The following is an 18,734-nucleotide window of genomic DNA, read 5'->3' on the forward strand; positions in this document are numbered from 1 at the left end:
GATTACAAATGATTCATCTTGCACTTGATAATAAAAAGAGGACTAAAAGAAAGAAACTATAACCAAATGATAAAATGCCTGCTGAATACAAAAAGAACATGCTAATACTGATAAACAACATGAGGAACAAAGTAGGTACTGATGATCTGGAAAACAACCGAGAAAGTAAAGTCTGATATTAGTTTTAGGACATATATGGTATATATTTCTTCATAACCTCCTGTTGCAGAACCACCAAAAGTTTATGACTTATTAGTATGTCTATTTATTGTCTCTTAAAGAAATAATAAGATATTAGTTCATAAGTTCATATACCTGGCAAGCTTTCCGTAAAGCAGAATGTGTTTGCTCAGATGCATACACCACAAGTTTTCCAATGGAGTTTCTTCCAAACATCCTCAAAGCCTTGTCCCGTGCAGCCAACAATACAACTAGAACTGCTTCACTTGCCGTACCCTGAATCACACCACCACCTTGCCCTGAAAAATTGGTTCCAAGCAGGACAACCACTTATATAGAATTGCATTGCTAATGAAGAGAACAAATCATACTTCTGGTAAATATTAAAATAAATAGCAACTACCTTAGTAACGAAAAATTCATCATAATGTGTTTTTATTTTTTTGAAGAGTAAAAAGAAATTTCATTAATTAAAAAGAAAAATTACAGATCAAGAAGTGACATATGAAACCTTGCAACCAAAACAGATTTAGGGATACAAGCTGAAAACTGAGAAACATTATAACTGAAATTCAAGAACATTCAAAAAAAATTCCCTGGATCTGATTTTCTGATATGAGCAAACTCTGGGAGCACCCAGGCCCAGTCCACCACTAGTTTCCCCACAATAGCCACAAGGGTTTCAGCATTTCTAGATATATCTTCAAAGATTCTTCTGTTCCTTTCATTCCATATGATCCAAACTCCAAATTACTTTTGCTTTTCTACTACCACTGATTCTTGGCCAAGCTGAGAAACTCCTATTGTAGATCTTGGCTGATAAACTCTGACCCCAAACAATAGAAAACAGAAATTCCCTATAAATTTTGCAAACTTGTAAGTATAGAACAGGTGTAGTACTGTCTCTTCATCTGAGCAGCATAGAATACAGTAACTAGCCAAGCTGAACCCTCTGCTTTTTAAATGATCTGTAGTTAAAATGCTACCCAGTGCAACCAACCAAGCAAAAGCTTCCACTCCGGGAGGCACAAGATTCCCCCAACCTTTTCCACTCAATTTGAGACCAGATGATTCCTCACCAATGCCATATAAAAAGACTTGAATTCACAGTGAAAATTCCATTTCTGGATTCTTTCCACCACAGACCATCCCTTTTAGGAGTTGAAACCAAAGACTGTTGTAGCTTTTCCAATAGCTTACTGCAATCCTCAATCTCATAGTCCAGTAAAGGTCTTCTAAATTTGGTGCACCAAACAACCTGCTCACCCCTCAGTTCAAATGCATTCATCCACATTGACTTGATGATCAGAGAGCCTATATGGTCTGACACATCTCACACAGTTTCCCTGCTTCACACCACTTGGCTTCCCAAAATCTTATCCTAGACCCATCTCCTACCTTGAAACTTACCAAGGCTTTGTAATCATTGTTGAACTCATTATGCCCTTCCAAACACTCACTCCATAAGAGTTTGAGACCTCTCTCAATTCCCACCCAAACCTCACCAACCCATACTTTCCCACTATAACCCTCCTCCAAAGTGATTCCTTCTCCCTCTCCAGCCCAAACCTCCACCACTTACCCAACATAGCCTTATTGAAAATCCTAACCCTTCTAATCCCCAAACCACCCTTTCCACTTGGCCTAAAACCTTTCTCCATCTTACCAAATGAAATTTCTTGACACCCCCTACCCCTTCCCACAGAAAATCCCATTGTAGTTTCATCTTTCAACCACCCTTGCTGGAACTTTCAACAGAGAAAGATAATATGTCGGTAAGCTTGACAGTACACTCCTGATCAATGTGATTCAGCCCCACAAAGGCAGGTATTTTTTCCTTCCAGCTCTCCACCCTCTCAATTACTGATCTCCAAATCCCAGTTGCATAGGCTTTAGACCCCACCGGCAAGCCCAAACAAAGGAAAGGTAGCTACCCAGTTTGGCATTGAAACACCGCAGCAAATTGATCCAAATCCTCCCTTCCTACCTCCCCCCACCCCAACTATCATGCTCTTAGACAAATTAACTTTCAACCCTATGAGCAATTCAAAGTTAGCCAAAATGGCTATTAGATTTAACACTTGCTCCACTGAAGCATCCAGGAAGATGAGAGTGTCATCAGCATACTAGAGATGAGAAATGCAAGCCCCTCTGATCCCACATTGAATCATTCACTGGTTACTGTTCAAACCTATGTTTTGCACCCTAGGAGTTGAGAGTTCCTTCTTTCCAATACAAGTTGCTAAAGGGACTTGAAAGGACTGGTCATCCCTTAGGAAAAGAGGCTTTAGTGCTTTGAGTTGGTCAATTTAAGGTGTTTGTGATGGTGTCTTAAGTTCTTTGCCACAGCCCTAGATGTAAGTACAGGTATGTGTATTGAGTTAGTGGTTTTGTGACAGTGTGTGGTGTTTAGTTTGGTGTGTTGTGGTGTGGGAACTCACTTCTTATGGTGTGTGGAGTCTTTGGATACTCTATAAGGTGTACAAGCCTTTGTTTGTTGGATTCTAGGGCTGCAAACTACTGTATCAAGGTACTCTTGTACCCGTATTTGGGCTTAAAGTTGCTGTAGTGTTGTTAATCCTTGCTGTTTGGTGTTTTACTTTTCCTATGGCCGCCTCCAGTAATAGCTCCAAGCCCTCTGTAATAGTGCAATCGGACTTTATGAATACCCAGCTAACCACCATTAAGCTCAATGGCACTAATTATGTACCATGGGCTAAATCTATGGAAGTTTCTTTGATTGCTAGAGGGAAGTTGAAATATGTTAAGAAAGATTAACCCAAGAGTGGGTCTGAGGGATACAGTGAATGGGTGCAGGAAAATGCTCAAGTTATGACTGTCTTATGGAATAGTATGGAAAACAACATTAGTGTTAATCTCATGTTTTTGGATACTGCCAAGGAAATTTGGGAGCATTCCCGAAAATTATACTCAGGATAGGACAATGTGACAAGGATCTATCAGCTGTATCAAGATTATTTTCTCTCCAACAGGGTGATAAGAGTGTAGAGGAGTATTATGCTACTATGAAAAATTTACGGAATGAGCTGAATGTTTACCAACCTCTCTCCCCTGATATGAAGGTATAACATGTTCAGAGGAAACATTTAGATGTTGCAAGATTCCTGTCAGGACTGAGATCGAAGTTTGAACCTATGAGAGCTCAGATTTTGGGAAGTAGTGATCTTCCTTCCCTTTCAGAGATGTTTTCTTGTATCCATAGGATATGCCAATTCCACAATGATCATTCTATTACATCAGAGAAATCTACCTTAGTGGCAACCAAAGATGGTGGTGGAAGGGGTGTTAGGAGGAGAGGTACATTTAGAGGTGTCAGTCGTGGTTTTAGAGGTGGTCACAGTGGAAGTAAAGATTTAAGCTTTTCCACCTCTTTGTATGTTAGTATACTTTCGCATTCATATTAGGTATCAAAGATTGAACTCTGGCATCTAAAGCAAGCATCTTGTTCAGATGGATATGAGATCCAAAAAAAAACTCTCCAGCAGATAGTCTAGTTGGAGCATGGACATGTATTCCAGTGCATTCCCCATAGAGTAGCAAAATATCGAAATCCTTTCAGCTGTTATGTTTCCTCTTTTTTTTAGATATTTGTTCTGGGATAGGTGATTTCCCTCTCAGTTTTCATTATCAACAAAGTTCTTGATATGGTTATGGATCAAAAACACCTTGGTGGAGGGTAAAAAGAAGGTAATAAAACAAAAGAAACTAAAAAATAAAATATATCATTGAAAATGGAAAACTACTTGTATCTTTCTGGTACTTGGGATAAACAAGTCTAAACTACTACTTTATAAGTGACAGCTAAAATCCCACTAAGTGATTTTTTGAATTCACAAAAGAAAGTATGTTGGCATCGGTTAATCATCTAATTTATGTAAATATAATCATTTTCACACTTACCAGATGAAAGGAAATCTTCTGGTAGCTTCAGCAGTTTAGCAAGCCAATCCAGAACAATGGTTTCAAGTTCGGTCGCAGCAGGAGAAGTCACCCAACTGAAACCCACAATATTAAGACCACCACTGAGCATTTCTCCCAAGAACCCAGCAATACTGCTATTAGAAGGAAAATATCCAAAAAAATTCGGACTTTGCCAATGGGTTACCCCTGGTATTATCTTTGCTTGAATATCTGCTTGCAAAGAAAAATGTGGTTTTCATTAAGACAAAATAAAGTTTAATGTCAAAACCAATTAAAAGAGGAGGAAGGAAGGGAGAGAGTGAAAGAGAGAGAGAGAGAGAGAGAGAGAGAGAGAGAGAGAGAAATTAATTTTAAATAAATGAGAACCCAGTTGATCAACTTCACCATCAAGAACATTTTGGAGTGATTCAGGCTGGTTAGGCGCAGAATCGGGTATAATTTTACGCAGATACCCAGGCTGCAAAGAAAACCCATAATCAATCGCATTACATAAAAGGTAAAAAAAATGAACCTGAATAATTAAAATATAAAAGAAAAAACTCAAAACCATTTTCATTGAGTAAAATCTTCTAAGTTCTAAAAACAAGCAAGCAACATATCATTTTATCTCCAGTATTGATTGGTCCGTGCAAACTTCGTCTGCTTAATAATATCTAAATTAGTGGTAAACCAGCAAGTGCGTAATAGGGGGAAAGGAAAAGCTAATATGGAACAAAAGAAGATATATTTGAGCACCTCGACTTGACTGAGAACAGGAAAACTTTCTATGCTTTTGTAGTAATCAGCAATGAAATCTACCATCTTATGAGCATTCTCTCTGAGCTGCTCAGCGTCCATTGGTTTCATCCCACCCTCCCTGAAAATCCAGAAAGAAAAAGGATGATATAGATAAACGAACATTGTTCTCATCTTAATGATAAAAGTAGAGTTGTTAAGAGAAACACAACATTTTCTTCTCTTCTGGATTGGAAAAGATGTAAGGATGAGACTGGATTCTGAACTCTGAAGACCGAAGGAGGGTGCGGTCAAAATACACAACATACACATACACAGGTGACAGAACACCCACTTAGCCTTCATAAATCTGAAATTTAAGATATTGGTGTTGAAAAAAAGTAATATATTGCTTTTAGACTTTTTTAAAGGCCCTAAACGAAGGTTGTTGGTGTTAGATCAAACCATAATTTTCAAAAAATTACGAAATGGTCAGGTGATCGGTTTAGTTTTTTTTTCAAAATCGGATATTTGCAGAAGAACGTTGATTTTGTCAGTAAATCGCTGCTCCGGGTGATTAAACCATTCAATAATTTTGACCGTTTTTTATTTTTTTAATTTTTTTGTCAAAACAGGCCGATCGTTCGATGCAAACGATCAGACCATTCGACCCGAGAACCGGACCCCTAACCAGTTCGTTCTCTAGGCCGGTTTTAAAAATATTGGATCAAACCTTGGTCCAAGTCGGTTTTAAAAACCTTGGATCAAACATTCACCATCTGAATTCATTGATTTTACTATTTTACCTCTAAAATAGACTATTTTGTTATTTTGAGTTTAATTTACATTATTTCATAAAAAATAATTTATTAAATTAAAAATAATATTGAAAAATATGAGTAAATTATAAAAAAATAAAAAATAGTAATAAAGAACATGAAGTAATAAAAAGTTTAATAATTATCAAATTAATATCTTAAAACTATTAAAATATTTAATAATTAATAAAAACTAAAATAATTAATAATTAATACAAATATATTTTTATAAAAAATAAAAACAATTTATTAAAATATGAATGAAATTGGAAAGAACCACTGCTATTGTTGAGAGTTGTAGCAGCGTGGCTAGAAAACAAGGGAGAGAGAGAGAGAGAGAGAGCCTTTTGACATACGCATGTTAACCACCATATTGAGAGTTGTAGTGGCAGTGGTAGGAAGATGGGGAGAGAGAGGGAGGGAGAGGTAAATCAAACGTTGGCAACTATAGGGTTGCAACGGCGGTGGGAAGACATGAGGGAGAGAGAAATCGAAAGAATAGAAATGAGTTCTCCATTGTTGTCTCCTTTTGAGTTCTCCATTTTTCTCCCTATGTTGTCATGGCGTTGACAAAAATGTCCGAGGAAATGAGTCATCGATGGTCGTTGGAAGAATGGAATATTGATCATCGGATAGCCGTTCATCGCTAGAATATAGGTTGCAAGGAGAATGGAACCTAGATCGCCAAGAGACTTGGTTGTTGCATTACCAATGGTTGGGAGCTCGAACGAGAAGAAATTTGGTTTAAAAGGGATGTCTATTCGAATATTATCATGGGCATTTTAGACTTCTAAGCACATCTGAAACGCGTTTTAGCACTTAGTGATGGCCTGCGGTCTAAACATTTTAGATCTGAAATGCACTTTCAAATCAACATTTAGATGCATACCCAAACACTTGTGGAAATTTGAAAAGTAATGTTTACAGATTTCAGACCTCTTAAAAGCGTTATCAAATGCCACCTTAGGCGGTGTTCGGCACCATGTTCATCTCATGGACGAGACTGATCCACATTATATTGTGGACCGGTCCCATCCACACCCCAATTTAGCGGTAACAAGAAAAACTCGTGGATAGGGCCCGTCCGTAGTCTATTTTTTATCCTACTTCACAATCTATTTTTGGTTTTGTACTTTTTTTTCCCAATTAAACATGAAATCAGAAAATGCATTCTTGAATTTCTAGTTTCATAAAATACAAAATATTCAGATGGAAATTGATCAAATGAATGTTAGCTCAGTTTTTTAAATTTTACATTTATTTTCATCTTATAATATGGACCAAAGTTCCATTTGAGGGGGGTTCATATGATTCATAGGAGCTTTAAAGTATCACTTGTAAGGGAATTTATAGGAGATTTTGTAGAATTCCCAGCACCAAATAGTAGCCCAAATCAGTCTTTAAATTTTTATTTTTTTATAAAATTTTAATGTTTTATCAATAAAATAATATTTTTAAATATTTAATTTTTTTTTAATTTTTAATTATTTTACTATTATTTTTTATAAAAAATTCAATATTTATTGGTTAATATTAATTCATTGATGCATTTTTTAATATATTTATCATATAAAATGCAAAAATAGATATTTACGATTAACTATGTAGATCATTCATAAAATGTGGTGTGGTGTGGTGTGGTCCCTGCCATATGGTGTAGTGTGAACTAGTCCATACAGTTTGTCCATAATTTAGAACAATTATAGATTGTGGTGTGGTGTGGTGTGGTGTGGATTGGTCCCTGCCATTTGGTGTAGTGTGAATCAATCCACACCCACCAATTTCTCATCCACACTACAGAACTCCCCCTTAATCTCTCTTTTATTTCTTTTGGGGTAAAATACAAAAAACTCTCCTAAAGTTTTTGACAATCATAACAACCTCCCTTATAGTTTACTTTAACAAAAACCTCCCTTAAACTTTTAAAGTATTCGATAAAAACCTCCCTTCCGTCACTAATTCATATGAAAAACGTTAGAGTGATGCATCATTTTTCTTAAATACCCATTTTATCCTTTTATAGCCCTCTTTAAAATTCCACTAAAAAAATCTCCCTTTGACCTTCTTATTGCACTTCCCTGTTTTATTGTTCTAACTTTCTTTCTGAATCCATCAGATTTTTAGAGAAATCCCTAGAATTCCCTAAAGCTTGGTTACCTGTCCACTACAAACAATGTTCTTGCCTTTGTAGCCGCTGTTGTCCGGTTCTCGTAGCTTGGCTCTTCACAGCACATGCTAGGTTAGCTCATCAAGTTTCGGTAGCCACACCAGCATCATCATATAGTCCAACAATGCCGGATGATTTACAGAAGTGAGTCAACTCACTCAAAGCTCGCTCCAAAGTCATAACATTCACATTCCTCGTCCAAATTCAACGTGCCATGTGATTCTCTGTTTGTGGAATTCAGCTTCACTAGATCAGCTCACTGAGCTGCCCACCACGTTTAGTATTACTTCCTACCGGAATGCAACACTGATGGCTTCCGTAAATAATTTGGAACGGAAATGTCAGAACTCATCATATTCTAGATGCACCTAGTGTCTCGATGCCCTTGGAAAGGTCAGTTCTTTGACTGAGTTCTTAATTCTTTATCTCACAGATGCATTCTTTCATGATAAATTCTGATTTTAGCAGTATTAAATTTCATAAAACATGAGAGTGACTCTCACCTCCTTTTTCATTTCAGAGAATAAATGGAAGTGGTTCTGGTAACATGGAAATGGAAACCATGTTTTATGGATTTTTTCATTCATTCTTTCATTTTGCATTTTTTCCCATTCCCATTGCTAACATGCACTGTCACTGTTGTTATAGGGTAGTTGTTTCTAATGGCAGGAGAAAACAACAACCAATTGAGCAAGATGTTTGGTAGGGAATGCCAACCAGAGGTATTTTAATGCATCAGTCTAATGTTTTCCGTCTGGATTAGTAATAGAATGAAGGTTTTTGTGGAATTCTTTAAAACTTAAAAGTTTAAGAGAGATTTTTGTTAAAGTTAAACTATAGGGCAGGTTTTTGTATTTTACCATTTCTTTTATTTGACCGGCGGCCATTTGTCACAGGTTTAATGGGACCCATTGTTTGATCATGTAGGTAAAAAAAAATATCCATCTTTTGATCATACTAGCGGGGACTTGTGCGATGTACGGGATTTATCAAGGAAAAGTAAAATTTTAGTAATTTGTTACAAAAATAATTAAATTAATCCATAGATTAACTTTTTTAGTCATAATTAATTAATCTAAGTCCAAACTCAATGTTTAAGACTTTATGTTAGGCTTTGGTTGATCCTCAACCTAACTCAACCCCTTAAGTTGCACCCCTAAGAGCAATGTGAAATTTGTAATTAGACTAAATCAATCTATGCACAACCCATGCATGCATTATTTTTGGGTTTTAACTATTTTAAATAAAAACTATTAATATTCAACTCGAAGGAGATATGGGGGTTGAGCTACCCCCATTGTGTAGAATAATGAACTAAAAACATAGATGATCTCAAGCCATGTTTTGATACTGTATTAACAATTTTATAGGTTGTGTAGCCTTGTCCTACCCACATCCTAAGCATAATAATATTTGTATGGGCTTGGAACGGGGATAGGCTCGCCCATGTTAATTACAAAACTATTGCAACGGGATGGGGACCATACTCCTCGTCCTCGATCCTGACTTTGACATAAATCCCCGTCCTTGACCTTGATCCCTACCAAGAATAAATATGACCCTCCATCCCCAATTCCTAATGGAGATGAGCTCTTTTTTGGGAACCTGAATGCCCAAAATTTTAAATTAAAATTGTTTTCATAAAATATATTTACTTAAAATAAGGGATTTTTAAATACAGAAATATTTTAAATATATTTTGATATAAAAAAATATCATGAATAATATTATATATATATATATATATATATATATATATATATATATATAATCATGGTTATGGTGGGGGTGAGGAATTCACTCCCCCATCTTCGTCCCTATCCTCAGTTGGGTATCATTATCAATTGTGTCCCTACCAAGGCAATCTTAATCCCCAACCCAATGTTGAGTACCCAATAGGACGAGAAACATTGCCATCCCTATTCATATTCAAATCTTATTAAATGGTTAATTGTCAAAAAACTATAATTCGAAACCTAATAATTAAAATTAATAAAAGCCCAACTTGAAGTCTTAAACCTTGAACTTGGGCTTAGATTAATTTAATTATGACTAATGTAAAATAAATAAAATAGAACATTAATTTATTAATAAAGTAAAATAATTAAAACATTTAATCATTAGCAATAATTTATTATTCTTTGTTAAAAATTGTTTATATAATTAATAAAAAATACTAAATAATTAAATTATAAAATTAATAAAATAAAGATTAATTATTTTCAACAACATAGCATCCCTTTTGTAGACACTCCATTTTTGTGTCCCTTAGTTTTTTTTGTAGGACTTCAAGCTTCAAGCATGCTTCAGCTAATCTCTTAGCCGATATGGGGGTATTTTTGGAATTTTATAAACATTGAAACCTCAAGGATCCAAAAATCCAAATCCAATGACACCAAGATCGTCCAAATCCGACAAATTTTATCCCTTCATCTTAAGACCCAAAGCCAGAACCAATTTTGATTATTCAATTGGAATCATTTTGATCTTGAACATCATTCCATGTCAAATCAGAAACAAAAATCCATAGATACGTATATCCCAAAAATCCAAATCCAACAACACCAAGATCATCTAAATCTGATACCGTTTACCCCTTCATCTTAACACCCAAAGTCGAAACCGATTCCGATCGTCTAATCAAGGTCATTTTGACCCCAAGCCTCATTTCACATCAAGTTAGAAATCCAAAACCATAAGTACGTAGAACCCAAAAATCCAAATCCAACGACACCAAAATCACTTGAATCCAACACCATTTACCCTTTCATCCCAAGACCTAAAGCCGGAACCGATTTCGGTCGTTCGATCGGAGTCATTTTGATCCTGAATCTCATTTCATGTCAAATCAGAAATCCGAAACCATAGGTACATAGAGCCCAAAATCCAAATCTAACGACACCAAAATCACCCAAATCCGACATTGTTTACCCCTTCATCTCAAGATTCGAAGCCGGAACCAATTCTAATCGTTCGATTGGGATCATTTTTTATCCTGAAACCTTATGCCATGTGAAATTTGAAATCCAACCTATGATAGAGCTTGAAATTCTGAGTCTAACGGTACCAAGATCGTCCAATTCCAACACCATTAACCCCTCCTTGAGACCCGAACCTAGACTCAATCCGAACCTTCCATTTGGAATCCTCTTCACTACATTTTTGAACGTAGGGCATCCCACGACCAAAACTTTCTCTCAGCCTCTAGAACAATCTTAAAATCTAAGATTTGACTAGTTAGGGGCCTCCAATCAATCAAGCCAATTACCTAAACTTGGAATGTCCAATTTAGGTAAATTGGTGAAATTTTCCACTTATTGTTTTGATTAATTGAGAGGATATCTCTCAAAACTATTTTGACAGCTCCTTCCCTCAATCAATCTCCCTCCATAAACCTTTTAAACCTCATCCATTGATTTTCCTTGGCTCCCTATCTCAGCCCTCCATTCCCTTCTCAAAAATCTGTAAATATCCCCTGCTCACATTCCATACACATAATCTAGCTTAGGGAGAGATCTCTAACCCCATTAGCCTAGAGAATACTCCCCTTCACGTCCTAACCAGCCCCAAGTTTCTCTATCTCATGTCCTACACTCTTTCCCCACCATCTCTCACGCCCCATATTAGTATTACAATCCAAGAAACACCCCTTGGAAGCTATTAAGCAAAGCAAAGAAGATGTTTGAAAATCAATCAGTGCAGCAATGATATGACAACTCCTACGACAGTATTTCTACACCATTCGGGCTATATAATCTTTTATCTTTGGCCTCTTGAAATGAAGAGGATCCCCGAAGTGCAATAGGTGTTCAAGGATTGTGTACTCGCTGGTTCAAAATTTGAGGGTTGTTGGATGTATCGACGAAGGAACGAAATGTTCATTTGATGAGGTATGATAGTTCTTTTGACTTGTTGTTTAACTACTCTAATTCCTTTTACATAGCCTAGTAGATTGGCCTATCCGCCATTTGAAGATGAATACTTTGCATATGTATTGCACTCCTCACTCCTAGTTCTTCTCGTATCAAGCAATTCATTTTTGTGTAAACTGCAGAAACCTGTCCTAAAGTTTATGCTAATCATAAAAACCTGCCTTATAGTTTAATTTTAGCAAAAATCTCCCTTTTATTTTCAAAAAAAATCGACAAAAACCTTCCTTCCGTTATCGATAAAGAGGAAAAACGTTAAACCAATGATATTTTTTAAAATACCTATTTTACCCCTCCGGCTGTGACACATGGCACAACCATGAGTTCTCTCTGCGGTGGCGATCCCTTCATTTCTAGTTCCAGTTAGCTCAATCATTTCTCCGGCGAGATCCCGACATCACTTGGGAGATTGCCGGTGACGGTGAACTTCGATCTGAGGCATAACAATCTCACCAGAGAAATTCCTCATATTAGAACGCAGACAGCTGGGATGATCCTCTCCCCGGCATCACTTTCTTCATGCAGTTTTCAGTTTTGAAAGAGGAAACCTCGTGCCTTTCTCCAATTTAAAAACTGCTCTTGTATCTTCCTATTCGTCCAAACTCCTCCTCGCCCCTGGAGTTCCGCCGACGGATTGACGAAATCTTGCCAGGAATCCAGTAAATATGACGGAGAAGTTCATAATCGCTTCTTTCCCTGTGATCTTCTTTGATGGGGAGCGCGAAATCGATCTCGACAACGTCAGCGTGCATCCGTCTCTGGAGTTCAAGAATTTCCGATCCTTTCTGAGTCAGAAAATCAGAATCCCTCCTCAGTAAATTTCCATTTCTCTCATCCGTCGGAAACCATCAAGATCACCACCGGGAAATCTCTGTAGAATTCCGATTACCACCAAGGTAGATTTTTCTACAATTCTTGAAGACAAAGATTGCTTCTTCTTCATCACAATGATGAAGTAGTCGAGGAGGGAGAGAAGAGGGACCGTGGATAACTACCTACCGCCTCGACCAATCGATTTCCTGCATGAGAAAATACCTCCACTAGAGAAAATCTCCAATGGGATTCTGGCATGTTATGACAATTTTATAGTCAAACTGCAATGCCGGAGTGTCTGTCTACAGGACAAGGGATGCTGGGGTTGGGGCACGTGGATTGTGAGAACCAGATACGGAAGCTGCAGGGGGTGAGAGAGAAATTCATGATGTCAACGGTGAATACGTATATGAACCCTCGTCCTATACAGAGCACGAAAGCGTTATAGAGCATATCTCAACAAATAGTTCAATATCAGTCGTCTGCGAGGTGTGTTCGGATGCAAAAGGCAGAGGGGTACCATTTTGCAAATGCGTATACAATGCCGTGACGATGGGGTTTCACTCTCCGACCGGTCCAATTGCTAGGCCGCCCAAATCCGGTTAGCTTGATTCTTACGTTTTTAATGTCTAGGTCCATTGTTTCTTTGATCGATTTGTTTATTTAGGAGGCTCATCCCAGCTGTCTGCGTTCAGTCTAAGGGATTTCTCCGGTGAGGTTGTTATGCCTCAAATCGAAGCTCACCGTCACCGGCAATCTCCTAAGTGATACCGGTATCTCGCCAAATAAATGATTGAGCCGATTGGAACTAAAAATGAAGGGATTGCCGCCGCAGAGAGAACTCATGGTTGTGCCATGCGTCCCAATTGGAGGGGTCAAATAGGTATTTTAAAAAAAATCATGGGTTTAACATTTTTCGTCTTGGCGTTGACGAAAGGGAGGTTTTTGTCAAATTTTTAAAAAATAGAAAAGAGATTTTTGCTAAAATTAAATTATAGGGGAGGTTTTATGATTGTCATAAACTTTAAGGGAGTTTTTTATATTTTACCTTTTTTTTTTTCTTTCCTTTCTTTCTCCATGCAGCATACAACGACACCTTCATAAGTCTTACGTGTCTAAAAAAGCAATCCATGTCATTTGGGAAAGTTGCATCAAATTAAATTTAATTTATGAAAATTCTATGTTCCCGAAAACATATGATATGGGAAGAATTTTGATCAATCAAAACTCACCCATAAATTTGATAAATAACACCTAATTGACTATTATTAGTTGATTGGTCAGAAAATTTTCAATATCATATCTTTTTTTTTTTTTATGGAATCAAAAGCCAATCCTTTATTACGTAGTCAAAATGTCCAAATGGGTCCCTCTTTGATCTTAATGTTCATTAGCCACGGTAATTTGTTATATTTAGTAATAATTGAGTTAATTCATCGTTCATTCCAATTGCACCATCTAGTTAGCATGCATTACATAAATTAGTTTTTTTTTTTTAATTTAATTCTCCATGCATTAAACCTTATGTTTCATTCAAACAGAATCATTGTTTTAGAATTATATTTGCATTTAAGTGCTTTTGTATTTAATCCCTTTTTCAAGATTCACGTGTCTAGTAATTACATGTCCAACAATCCTTATGTTTCATTCAAACATAGGCATTCAACCTTAGCAATCCACGTAACAGCCTATCATCCGTCCAGTCATTTGATATTATAAGCACTGTTTTCAAAACTGGATCAGACCGGATGGTTGGATCGGAAAAATCAAGAATCAGTCATCTGACCGGTTCCGTTTTCCTCCAAAACCATTTTTTCCCTCAAAACCATTGATTTTGGTCAGCAAATCGTTGAACCGGCTGATTATCGTTCAAACGGTTTTGACCATTTTCTAATTTTTTTATTTTTTTTGTCAGAATGGGCCAGTCGTTCAAGTCGAACAGTTGGACTGTTAGAACTGGTAACCGGACTCCTGACCGGTTTGGTCACCGGTTCATTTTTAAAATCCATGCTTATAAGCATGTCAAGATTTCATCCCCGTCTTTCCAATAAAAAGTAGTGTTGCATTAGTATTTCGTGCAATTTCAATATCATGAATAAATCATTATTCTTTTCAATAATTTCTTCCCCCATTTTTCTTGTGGGATAGCACTTTAGTATTTAATTTCTCACACACACTCACTATTTCACATAATTTCTCTCTTAGGAATTCATTGATTATTCATTAGTTAGTTATAACTTTCATTTTTTAAGCAAAGTTCAGCAAATACCATGCAAGGGGCATTAATAGACCAATCTATCCAGACCCAAACACCTAGGTCCTTTGCTCCAACACAACCACCTACCCCAAATTTCATGCAAGGGGTAACACTTTTTCTCGTGACCCCAATTGATCCAGGGTTGGACCAATGGTTAGACTGCACAGAACAAAGGCTTAGCAAGTTGCAAGGCAACAACTTGGACTTGGCTGGCCTTGACTTGATTATTAAACATAGACTACCCCAAGGATTCAAATGGCTTAATATGGACAAATACGATGGGGTTGGGTTCCCAAGGGCCCACATCAGAACGTATTAGCAAATACTAAGGCCCATGGGCTTAATTTATGAGCTTTTAGCCCAATCATTTTTAAGGAGACTATTTCCATAACTTGGTTAAAGAACATTGACCCTAGCCTAGCGAATACTTGGCCAAGTCTAATTGACACATTTGTGAATCACTACTCGTATAACACATATATCCTATTGCTAAGGCGTAAATTAGAATTGGTCAAACAATAATCAAAAGAATCATTCACAGACTTCATAGCTAGGTAAAAGGCCTAAGTAGCCCAAGTCCTTAAGAGGCCTAATAAGGAGGACCAAATTTTAATGGTCTTAAAGAGCTTGAATAAAAAATATGCTAGCAGATTGACTTTGACTTATCATCCTACTTTTCAAGCCCTAATTTGTGCACGTTGCCAAGTGGAACACTCTCTAATAGTAGTTGGTAATACATTCACTCTTGAAGTATCATTAGAAGCCAATATATCATCTAACAATGAGCATATTACAAAGGCCGGGTCTTTAGAAGTCGAGGTAAATCAACTAGGGAATGAACTTCAAATTTAAGCATTGATCTATAATGCATAAACTCCAGTTAGTCAATCTCAACAAGCAACCTATGAGGATAAGCCGATCCAAGCTTTAGAAGATCAACATCAAATCAATCCTCAAGGCCTAACAAAAGAGCAACAACCCCTACCAAGTCATAGGGTTAGCACCATGAAACAAAAGAGCCAAACATTTGATCCCACCAAGTACATCAGTCCCATCCAATTAGTGGAAGTTGTATCAGAAGTTAAGGAATATGAGGCTTTTGATTTGACCCAACTCATCAAGCCGATTCAAAGGTCAAGAAAGAAACCCCCCAAATGGCAATGAACATTATCATTGTAATTTAGTAGAAGACTAAGCCCTTCGATCCAACTAAATTCATCAAGCCCATAAAGCATATAGACATCAATAAACTAGTTCAAAAAGAAGAGCATAATGTGTAGTCGGACCAACTAGACTTAAAACAATGTTCTATTGCCTTAATTCAAACGATTCCCATAAACCAAGGGCAAGAAAATCCTAGTATGGGTCTAGACCAGGGATAAGGTTCTCCTTGGAATCTCAACAATCCATCTCTAAATTTTGCATAGAAGATGAACATGGTATGAGGCAAGACATAAACATATGGCATGATACAAGGCAACTGGAGAAAGACTCAAACCGGGTTGGTCAAAACCCCATCATTGAATCCAAATACTGGCATGACACAGAGTAGGTAAAACAAGTGACCAAACAAACCAATCTAGAGCACAACCCCATCATTGAATTAGAAGTCTAGCATGCCATAAGGATTGTCAAACATGATATAAAGAGGGTTGATGTAGACCCCACCATTGGCATAGAATTAGAAGGCGGGTAACATCAACAACATGTTAATTATGACCTTTATCGGCCCAACTTGAGAGTAACTAACAACTTGAGTTTAGAGATGCAACACAGAACCCATTAGGATGCATAACGGGTTAGCCAAGACTTGGACCAACCCAATCTCGAGCCAATCTATGACTTAGATTAGAAGAAATGACCCCAGATCTTCTACAAGAAATTAAGCAAATCAAGCTTCTCCTAGGTTGGACTGATTCAAATCTTGTCATGAACTTGGACATGAAGGTAGAACTCTTGGACTTCCCAAAAGGTATTCCTCTTGAACCTCCTGAGCCACCATGTGTGACCCCTAAGTTCATCTTTGATCAAGGCCCAAAGCTAAGGCCTCACAAAACTCTTTACAATTATCTGAGCAAGACCCAACTTTGGGTAACCTTTCATTAAGCACCAATCCACCATAGGCTAGTCTTAAGCCTACATTTGTCTTTTGCCTAATCAAATGGCTTCACAATCTTTCGCAATTGCTTGACCCACCATGGACTAATCTTCAGTCCATCTCTGGCATAGGCCCAAATCCAGGGTTATGTAGTTTTCGACTACATCAAAATTTCAAGCGAAACTCCCTTTGTTCAAGCATGAAACAGTCCAACTAAAGACCCATTTTTGACATAGGCCCAAGCTTGGAGCCTTCACACTTTTTACAGGATGAAAACACTACCAATCAAAGAGAAGATCATGATCCAACCAAATTAGCATCACCCAATAAAAATATATCAACACTCTCAATCAAGCATAAAGAAAACTCATGCATGATTTCTTTTTTCTAGTAGTTGTTTCTTATATTTACTTTAGTCTTCAAGTTTCATTTTCATATTGTTTTCATATTATTTTTGCATTTATTCACTACTTTTCTTCATCCCCTATGCACTTAATTCAACCTAGATCTCCCATTGGATCTAATGGGTCAACTATTCTTCCAAGTACATCAATCTTCGATGCTAGAGGCTCATTTCTTGATCTGAAGTGCGAAAGGATTCCCAAGCATTCCCCTTTGGGGGTCTTTATCTTAATCTTCAATCCAAGCGGTTACCATCTTTCAAAAGGGGATAACTTTTTTTAGCATTAGTTTGTTTTTCAAAGGAAAAAACAAAAAATCAAACATTTTCTTAAAAACAAGAAAAAAAAGTTTCATAATACAAAAAAATAAAAAAATTCAAAATCCAAAAAAAGTTACAAAAATCTTTAAAATCAAAAAAAAGGAAAAAACAACAAATTTCTTAATTAGGGTTTAAATTTTTAATTAGTATTTATTAAGTTTGATTTTAAGTGAAATTGAAATGTTTTTAGTTAACATTTGAAGGAAAACTAATTTCTTAAATTTTATTAACTATTATAGGATAAATCTATTTTTAATTTTTATTAAGTTTTATTAATAATTATTATAATATTTCAAAAACAAGATTGGAATCGGAAATGGAATTGGAATAAAAAATTGAATTTGAATCACCTATTCCTATCACTTGTTTGGTTTGATTGGGATCCGAAATTGGATTTTGATTGTTATTGTTTGGTTCATTTGAAGTTGTTATTTTATTATTACTTCAATATTTTTTATTTTATTATGTTTTATTTTCTTATTACTTTATTAATATTATGTTAATTTATACTACTATTATTTTAATGATATTATATCAGTATTAATATTAATTACTTAATTATTATTATATTATTAATAATATTATTAATTTACATTGTATAAATAAAATATTTATACATAATTATGTTTAAAAGTTCATATCTTTGTTTCTCATTATTAATTTATTAATATTTTATTATAATACTCTTATTTTATTACTATTTTACTAATATTTTGTTAATAGTTTATTAATATTTTATTAACACTTCTGCCATGAATCTTTTTAAAACTCTTGAATGGGAATTTTAAAATTCTTGAATGTCTTTCTTCATCTTAAAATATAAAATAGGAATGGCAACAGGGCGGGGCCAGGTTTTTGCATACCCTATCTCTGCCTTGAACCCTATTGAGGCTAAAAATCCCAATCCCATCCCCATTCCTATAGGGAGCGGTCGATGGAAATCCCCAAATTTATCCCACCTTGCCCTAATCAAGTTACCAGCCAATCTTTGTTTTTAACCACAGACGATGCGAGTTAGAAGGCACTTAGGTGTCCCCATCTTCAATGTACATTTAAGACTTAAGTGAATGTTGGATTTCGAAGGATTTATACTTT

At 36.2% G+C, this 18,734-nt stretch overlaps 1 protein-coding gene and 1 long non-coding RNA gene across 3 annotated transcripts in view; one reads left to right on the plus strand and one right to left on the minus strand.

Annotated features, from left to right (window-relative positions):
• AAS (Pyridoxal phosphate (PLP)-dependent transferases superfamily protein) overlaps positions 1 to 5,215 on the minus strand; it is a 69,638-nt gene extending 64,423 nt beyond the window's left edge. For both annotated transcript variants that reach the window (XM_088979280.1, XM_088979279.1), the window contains exons 1-5: positions 5,070 to 5,215; positions 4,858 to 4,978; positions 4,507 to 4,579; positions 4,102 to 4,332; positions 316 to 479 (exon numbers count right to left, since the gene is read on the minus strand). In XM_088979280.1, the coding sequence (XP_088835406.1) occupies positions 316 to 479; positions 4,102 to 4,332; positions 4,507 to 4,579; positions 4,858 to 4,978; positions 5,070 to 5,071 (591 nt within the window). In that variant the 5' untranslated portion in view covers positions 5,072 to 5,215. The remainder of the gene's footprint in view (positions 1 to 315; positions 480 to 4,101; positions 4,333 to 4,506; positions 4,580 to 4,857; positions 4,979 to 5,069) is intronic.
• A 6,900-nt stretch (positions 5,216 to 12,115) lies between these two features.
• On the plus strand, positions 12,116 to 13,739 carry LOC148865128 (uncharacterized). The gene is made up of 2 exons (XR_016109397.1): positions 12,116 to 13,164; positions 13,259 to 13,739. It is a non-coding gene; the product is annotated as an uncharacterized LOC148865128 (long non-coding RNA).
• Positions 13,740 to 18,734: the final 4,995 nt, after the last annotated feature.

Source organism: Nelumbo lutea, chromosome 3 (assembly GCF_056320005.1).
Source record: "Nelumbo lutea isolate HS-2025 chromosome 3, American lotus-T2T, whole genome shotgun sequence".
Lineage (NCBI taxonomy): Eukaryota > Viridiplantae > Streptophyta > Magnoliopsida > Proteales > Nelumbonaceae > Nelumbo > Nelumbo lutea.